The sequence below is a fragment of the Ruditapes philippinarum genome, unplaced genomic scaffold (genome assembly GCF_026571515.1).
Source record: "Ruditapes philippinarum isolate M1 unplaced genomic scaffold, ASM2657151v2 ctg2665_1_1_1_1, whole genome shotgun sequence".
Lineage (NCBI taxonomy): Eukaryota > Metazoa > Mollusca > Bivalvia > Venerida > Veneridae > Ruditapes > Ruditapes philippinarum.
In genome coordinates, this window is record NW_026862957.1 from 69,889 (window position 1) to 78,636 (window position 8,748).

At 30.1% G+C, this 8,748-nt stretch overlaps 1 protein-coding gene across 2 annotated transcripts; it reads right to left on the minus strand.

Annotated features, from left to right (window-relative positions):
- Positions 1–512: 512 nt before the first annotated feature.
- On the minus strand, positions 513–8,034 carry LOC132720763 (uncharacterized). 2 transcript variants are annotated; one of them, XM_060704975.1, is made up of 5 exons: positions 7,324–7,410; positions 3,943–4,029; positions 1,989–2,045; positions 1,632–1,721; positions 513–1,117 (listed from the first exon to the last, which is right to left on the minus strand). In XM_060704975.1, exons 1-5 carry the CDS (start codon positions 7,373–7,375, stop codon positions 1,038–1,040), a joined length of 366 nt encoding a protein of 121 aa, XP_060560958.1. In that variant the 5' UTR covers positions 7,376–7,410; the 3' UTR covers positions 513–1,037. The 2 variants fall into 2 exon arrangements, 1 of the variants encoding a protein (XP_060560958.1); XR_009624385.1 differs by lacking the exon at positions 7,324–7,410 and adding an exon at positions 7,825–8,034 and having other exon boundaries at positions 515–1,117.
- Between the last annotated feature and the right edge of the window lie 714 nt (positions 8,035–8,748).

Consider the following 8,748-nt stretch of genomic DNA (forward strand, 5'->3'; position numbering starts at 1 on the left):
ACAGGGAAAGAACTCGAAAAAAATATATGTCACTTTAAGGCAGCAGTAGTTGTTCCCCTTTTACTTGTCATACAGGTATAAGATTTTTACTTAATTGTGTTTATTTTGTTTGTAATACATACTGATCCAGACAATCATTCATTTTTATTTCAAATAATGTGCGCGTGTACAATTAGTACAAACCGTGGTATATTTATTTGTGAATTTTAATTACAGCTGTTTCCCGCCTAAATAACATATAGTGCATAACACTTTTCAGCTGCTTCATCTGAATGTTTTTAGGACATCACTTTCACACATTCTACTTCGTGCTACCGTATTACTTTCATGGGGTGGGGATCGGAAATAATGTCACTATCTATTTTTAACTTTAATTAATACAATTAAGTAGGCTATGACACTACGATATTATACAGTGTATGGCATGCGAAATGAATACGCAGCTCTCAAATAAATTGGGAACATATTTAAACATTTATCAATTCTAAATTTAAGCTTGGTTTTAACATGAGTGGCAGTCAATCTATCATATTTAAAATATACATGTATCTGTGTAAGAATTCATAATATATCGATTTAAAAGATTGATAACAGTTAACAATATTAAAATCTTTGTGTTAGTAATGCTGTCAATCAAACAAGCAAATACACATCGATATTTGACTTATGTAGGCATACATACTCATAAGTGATTCAGAATATTACAAGTTAATACCCAAACAACCCTTTTAATCCCTCCCAAACTAACCCCTTATGACCGACATGAACTTCATATTGTTAACTTATATTTTTTGTATGAAATGTCTTTCCAAATACAAACATACAATTTCTGAATGTTTTACTATTTATTGATCCAATACTGGTGAAAATCAGTTATAACAATGACCTTATTTTCTATAATCATATCTTAAATTAAAATAAAATGAACCAGAACACTTAGATTGATGGAAACTAAAATGTCACTTTTAAATATGAAAAACATCTTTAAATGATCTGTTCCATGAATAAAAAAATGAACTTGGAACGGCCCCACACCATTACATTCGGCTTCTGGTGAACTTTACTATCTTATCGCCATACATGACAAACTGCTGAATTTCTGGATTGTGAATGTTACCTACAAATATAAAGATATAATTGCTATAAAGAGACATAATCATTTTTTTTATAACTTTTAAATACTTTTTTCAATTCTTAAATATCATCATAAAAAGTAAATGGTAGAAAAAGAATAGTTTGCTTACTACAGAGAAAAATATAGAAAAATAAGAAAAAAGATTGAGCAGATTAGAAAGAATCAAAGATGGCAATGGCTTTAAGGAAATACAGAATGAAATTTGGACTGCTTGATAACAGAAAATGAAAATAATTAATGTATTGGAACTGATGACATAACATGTTCATTTGTCAACTTCTTTTCAAAATATATAAAGAAAACTTTACTGAGTCTAAACTTTCTATGAAGGGTACAACATTTTTATCCTTTGTTAGAGCATAGTAACAGTCTTTTAACGTGAAACTCATCTAAAAGACTTTTATCTTACATCCCCAGAAACTCTACATCTAATAATTTTGAAAAAAAAAGGAATTTCATATGTAAAATAAATAGCATTGTTATGTTATCAACATACCGGAAATGACTAGTTCACTGAGGATATTTTGTGGATGAAGGGTCACAATATCATCATACCAGCAATATCCACCAGTTGACGGGATACCAGCTAAAATAATTGTATTAAGAAAGACTTAATTAATTTCAAACATCTCTCAAAAAGTTTGATTTTTGGCATTTTACATAAGATTTATGTACGTCTTATACTGGTTGTTTTGAAATCAAATGTTTCTTGACTTTGTCTGATATAAATAAATGTTCAATACTTGCATTAGAATAATAAAACTAAATAAAAGTCTATTTAATTACAAACATTTACTATATATGAAATTAATAAAATACAAGAAAAGAAAATGTTAAAACTTAATATACATACAAGGATTATTGCCTAGTGCTATAACAGAGTGTAAACAACCTTTGTCTTTTCTTTGTCCTGAAAATACAGAAGGATAATGTTTTTTTGGGCATCATCATCAAAGTTATTGGTAATAAATCATAACTTTTTATATGCAATTCAAATTTTTTTTATTAAAGTGACATTATGCTCATATTTTCATAGTCAAGTGGAGCTGAATTGACTTTATACTTCAAAAGATTGACTGACAAATAGTGTTTGACCAACAGTTGATATTGGAAAATGTTTAGAATAAAATTATAAATATGCCTAAAATCTAATAAGACTGCCCCACTCTTTTTATAAACTAAGCGTTATAGGTAAATTCTAATGGATTTTACAGAAATTTCGTTGGGGTTTCTGAGTTATTTATTGTTAATGCGAATTTAACTATTAAATTAAAAGGAATTATGGCAAAATGAAAATTTATTTTGATAATCAACCGTTCACTCAATATATACCCTTGGATAGGCATAATGTCACTTTAAATATGCAATGTTTTGTCTATTTAAATGTAGGTGTTGAAAACATGTAAACCACACAAATAACGTCATAAGACACTAATACTTAAAACACTTAATTCAAACCAATGACGTAAAAAAGAGTGGACTGTCAAATAATATCTTTGGAATTAATACAAATGTGTAAAGACCATAAATGATAAAGATTAATCTTTAAAATATATCTTGGCAACAATTACAAGTCATTTTAATTTGAACTTATGTTATTTCAAGTGTTGAATAGATAATATTTCTAGAAGTATAAGGGTAAGTGTTTTGTATTATTCCACATGAATATATTCAATCAGTCTGTATGCTTTGAAGATATCACCATTTTAGAACTATTATACCCTTCAGGGTTTTGTAAGAATTATTTTTTTCACTTCATACATCACGAACTTGTATAACTACACGTACTGTCAAAAAGTAAAAAAAACTTGACTATGCTATTTTTCATGGACAGGTATTCTGTTAAATATATATTTTATGTCTTGCATAGAAATTTTAGATGTAAAAAAGTGATTATGTTAATATTTATATATACTTGAATTCTAAAAGAACTATTACTTTATTAAATGAACCTATTTAAAAAAACATTGTAAAGAAAAGGTTACAATTAAACATTTACCAATGGTCCATGCAGTTTGTTTATGACGAATACATAAATGAATATAAAATAAACATCATTCAATATAATGCTTACTTACAAATGTTATAAAATTTTACCTAATTATCAATAAAAGATCGAATTATAACCATAGAGGAGTATTTTACAGTTACTATATCTGAAAATGCCAAGAATCTAGACTTTAGAATGATCAGAATCATATATAACATCTCCCATTTTCAATATAATCAAGGCATTGCCGACAAAAACAACATGATTAATGTTCCTTTAATGTTTAAATTTCTGTGTTATCATTTCTGGACAACATTTCTTACCATTTATCTTTTTTACAACTGTTGAAAATAAAAGCCAAAAAGATGCATTCATATAAAATTATAATTGGCATTTAAATTATCATTTTATTTTAAAATATAAGATATTTTGAATAGGCTATACTCGAATGTTTTAAGGTAAGTTTTTGGTTGAATGATGTTTTACATAAAGTGTCACAAAAATACATTTTCACACATGTATTTTTTTAATTAATTTTATTGCTCTTTAGCCATAATGATATTTATTACATTAAATCATGTTAAAGGCAATTTTTCATGTTTCCTTAATTCATCGGAAACAAATACTTTAAAACAACAATAAGTAGTAAAAAAGTACCGATTTCTGTCAATGAATGTAAGCAATTGATGTTTATAAATACAACATTAATTGAAGCGTGAAAGATAATAACAACGCCATAGATATACTAGCTTATAAAAGCATTTCCCTATTTCAACTTAATATAATATATTTCAATGATATTTTATAATCGACGTACCCGAAACAACAAGTGCACTGAGCTCATTTTGGGAATGAGGCGGCACAAGAGTATACCGGCAAGGTCCATTTGTCCGTGGGTTGTATTCTGTAAGGAAAATAAAGAAAGGCTTATTCATTTACAATAACTGTTTAGGCACAGAAACCAAACGAATTGCTGAGCTTTTTTTATTATGGAACGCCTGGACTGTATTATGTGTAGAATGACTGATATACCTGCTTAAATGTCATTCTGTTGAGTCCGAGATACAATATGCTGTGTGATAATCCCAATATGTTGGGTGGAAATCCCAATGTACTCAATTATTAAAGTGTTATATTGTGTGCTGATTACAATTTTTTCAACCAAGTCTATGTAATGTCGGGTGCATTAGTCGTTATGTTCAGTTCTTAAAACAAAAAGGCATAAGGTAACAAAATTATGTTGAGTTGAAAATATATGTTGTAGGGTGTTACATTTATTATGTTCAGTTATAATAATATGCTGTTTGATGCTCTCCTCATTATGTTCAACCATGACAATAAACAGTTGAGTGGTTCTATCATTTTGTTTGGCTGAGGCAGTGTATTATTGGGTGATACTTTCATTATTTTCAGTTGCAATGATATGCTGTTGGGTGTTATATTCATTCTGTTCTATCATGAAATAGAACTGTTATGGTCAGTTATGAAAAAGAAATGTTTCTTGGTGCTTTCATTATGTTTAGTTCAGATGATATACTGTTCGGTTAAGAGGTCATTATGTTCAGTGTTGAACACAAACTGTTGTCTGATTTAAGTTCAGATGATATACTGTACTACCAATGTAATTATGTTCAGTTGAACGATATGATATTCGGTTCTTAAATAATTTTCCGAAGTTAAAATAGAATTCTACTTGGTAGTACCGTCATTATTTTCAGTTCATATAGTATGTTGTTCTGTGGCACTGTCATTTTGTGCAGTTTAGGAAAAGACATGTTGAGTTTAGTTGTCCTTATACGTGTTTTGTTAAGATAATTAGCTTTATGTAATGATACTTTTATCCTTAGTCATTATGATGTAATAGTTGTTTTTGACAGTGGTCGGTTGATCTTTCATTTTGTTGTGCATACATACATCTGTGGAATGTGTTCACCTTGTGAATATTGTATTCGGAACAAGTCGGGTTCTCTAATGGTTTTGATGGATAAAATTTTGACTAATCTTGGGCTACATAGACATTTTTGTCGTATCTCAAAGTGAAAAAATAGCTACTGATATTATCTGTGATTTATCAATGTACAAATTTAATTGTTAACGCATAATGCCTAATTTCTGCAAGGGCTCGTGACAGGCGTGCGTTCCGTTCCCCGCCATCTTGTTTGCAGTTAGATGTTTGACCCAAAGATATCTGAATGAACCCAACATAATTGTATGACCACTCAGCACATTGTCAAATGCACCAATAGCATTAAGTAGACTAAGCGTAACAATTTCACCAGAGAACATCATGTTTTATTTACCAAGCATAATAACATTACTGCCAGACAACAAACTATCGCAGCTGATTAAAATGATGATATCATTAAGCAGTTCATTTTTACGAGTGAACACGATAGCTTAACCACCCAAGAGCATATAACTCTACCTGAACATAAAATAGCACGACATAACGACATATTATTACATCTGAACACTGTTATGTCAACACTAACTAATAGTAGTTCATTTACATGACTGAACATAATGTCAGTTGTACCCAACAGCATATCATTTTAACTGAACATAATGACATTTAACCGTACAGTATATCATCTGAACTTAACATAATGACGGTATCAGACAACCAGTTTGTGTTCACTACTGAACATAAGGATCTGTGCACCGAACAGTATATAATCTGAGCATAATGATAGTACCACGAAACAGTTCTGTTTAATTACTGACCATATCGACCTTTACACCGAACAACACATTGACTAAACTAAAGAAGATATAATTAGCACACAATATAATGATAGTGCCATTTGACAGTTCTATTGCACGACTGAACAGACTGAATAAAGCACCCAACAGCATGTCATTGCAACTGGAAATAATGAAAGTATCAACCGATAACACACTGTCTCAGCCAAACAAAATGATAGTTCCACTCAACTGTTTGTTTTCATGGCTGAACATAATGAGAAGAGCACCAAACAGTATTATTGTAACCGAACATTATAACAAAAACACCTCACATTATATCTTTTTCAGTTAACATTATTTTGTTACCACATGCCTGTTCGTTTATAGAACTGAACATTACGACTTATGCGCCGACAATACATTGACTTGGCTGAAAAACATGTAATCAGCACACAACACAACACTTCAATAACTGTGCTAACAATTGGATTTTCACCCAACATATTAGGATTTCCAACTAGCATATTGTATCTCAGACTCAACATAATGACATTTAACCAGGTATATCTGTCAAATACATGAAGACAGTCCAGGCGTTCAAGATTTTACATTTAATATATATGAAGTTGGCTGTATGAAGTAGGCTTCAAAAGTATTTTAGAACAATCTTTTGTAGAACAATACCTGCTATTTCCCATTCAATATGATTTTGAACGTAATGTTTTTGTGAGCCAGTGCTATGTATCAGATATTCAAAGGTATCTATCAATTTTAAATATTCATCAAAGGCTTATATTAAAGTTTTGTTATATAATAATCACTATCTGTCATTAAAGTAAGCTATATTTTGCCTAAGAAGGAAAACAAATGTAGAAACATATTGATATTAGCATGAAATAGATGTCAAAAATTGAGACTGACTAAACAAAAATGATTGTAAGTGTTAAAGCAGAATATGAAAATAATCAAATTAGTACATCTTGTGTGACTATTATACACTTGAGCATGTAATTCAAGAGAATATGGTATGTACGGTACATGTATGTATATGACAGGCATTGAAATTAGAGGAGATTATTTAATTTATCAAATCCACCATTTAACCAAGTTATATTATAGGTTCAACAATTTAATATTGAGTAAAGAAACAAACACAACAAGCAAGCTTAGTTCATGCTCAACGGTGGTCGACAGTAACATGACCTAAATAGTGTTATAATGAAATATAAGTTGATTTTATAATTATGTTCCTGGTAATACATTTATTATACATATTCGTCCATAAATATTCCCGAACCATATGCATATCTGTTTCACAAAACTAAACTCCGGGGCGAATATTGCCTTTCTGTCTTAGTAATGGTTTTGTTTCATATCACTTGTTAAGATGTTAAGTTTAAAAAATTCATAATATATATAGTGTATTCTGATCGGTAAATCATCTCGTGGCCACGTCTTAGCTATCTCGTTCCAACGACTTAGTCACTCGTGGCCACGACATAGTATTACAAACCCGCCATTTTGCATGAGAATCGCAACTTTTTGGCCATTCGGATAAGGACCATCTATTATAGATAATAGCCGAAGACGTTCCGATTGCTAAAAGAAAAAAAATGGAGCATCACTCTAAATACCGTATTCTGGTTAATACCGGACAAGGCGCTTGAATGATTAAATGCTTAAATCTCTCCTTTCACCGACAGAATGAAATTTAAAACGTTTAATTTATCTCTTTACACTGATATATATATATATATATATATATATATATATATATATATATATATAATATATAATAACGTATTAAATGAATTAAACAAAAACAAAATTAAAATTTGTTTTTGCCAGATTTAAATTATTGTTTGCCAACCTGAACAAAAACCGTGACTACAGTCAATAAGATGACTTTTTATTACCCTTAAACTAAGTTTTAAATGTACTGATATGTTTAAAGTTGTTCTAATACTAAATTAATTAATTACTAGAAGTAAAAAGAAAACAAATAACAACAAACCATTTTCCTGTTTTCCGAATAAAAGGTACCAAATGATCTTTCAACACTTAATAAAAAGTAAGCTCTCTTGAATATAGTGACAAAGTTTAAACCTTATGATATTTTGAAATATTTGCCTATATCTCGATCGATTTATAGCCGGTGTCACGATCGGTTAAACTGAAACCTCAAAGAATTCCAATATTTTATGACATTCAATAAATAATACAGGTAGTACTTTCAAACAACGTAAAAACCCTAGCAAATATATCATGTATATTGATTTTGTATATCGATTTAAACTTCAAGCCTTGGCCACACTGTATGTTTACGATTGACGTCCGGCAAAAATCTTGATAGTGTCCTTAGTTAACATTCACACAGGATAAATCATATAAATGGGTTTTACCAAGTCAAAAATGACTTGATGCTGCTGTCACACCGAACTAGTTCCTAAAAGTTTCAACCTGTCTGATAAAACGGAAATAATCTACTGTGCAATCCAAAATAGTTCATAAACCCTTAGTGACACGACCATTACGTCTTTATTCCTTCTATAGCCCGTTTAATTCTGGTTAAATTACCCTTTAACATCGTTTACGATATATTAATTAAATCCCGTCTACAGTCAGTTTAAATCCGTTGTGTTAGTAGTTTCTACGTTAACAACCGCACGATAAAAGTTCGCAACACGACCAGTTTAAAACGTTTTGACCACGTCTCATCACGACCCTAGTGCGGTCAGATTATTGTTGTTTTTTGTTTGTTTGATCTTTTGCTCAATTATCTCATTATGACCTTGTTCTGCTTCAAACAAAAAAAATGAATAAATCATTTTATTAGCATGTTAACTTATTAGCATGTTAACAGCTGCTAGATTATCTAAGGCGAACCAGTAAAAACAGCCAATTTTCACTTCTATTTGATTTGTACTGAGACCGAATT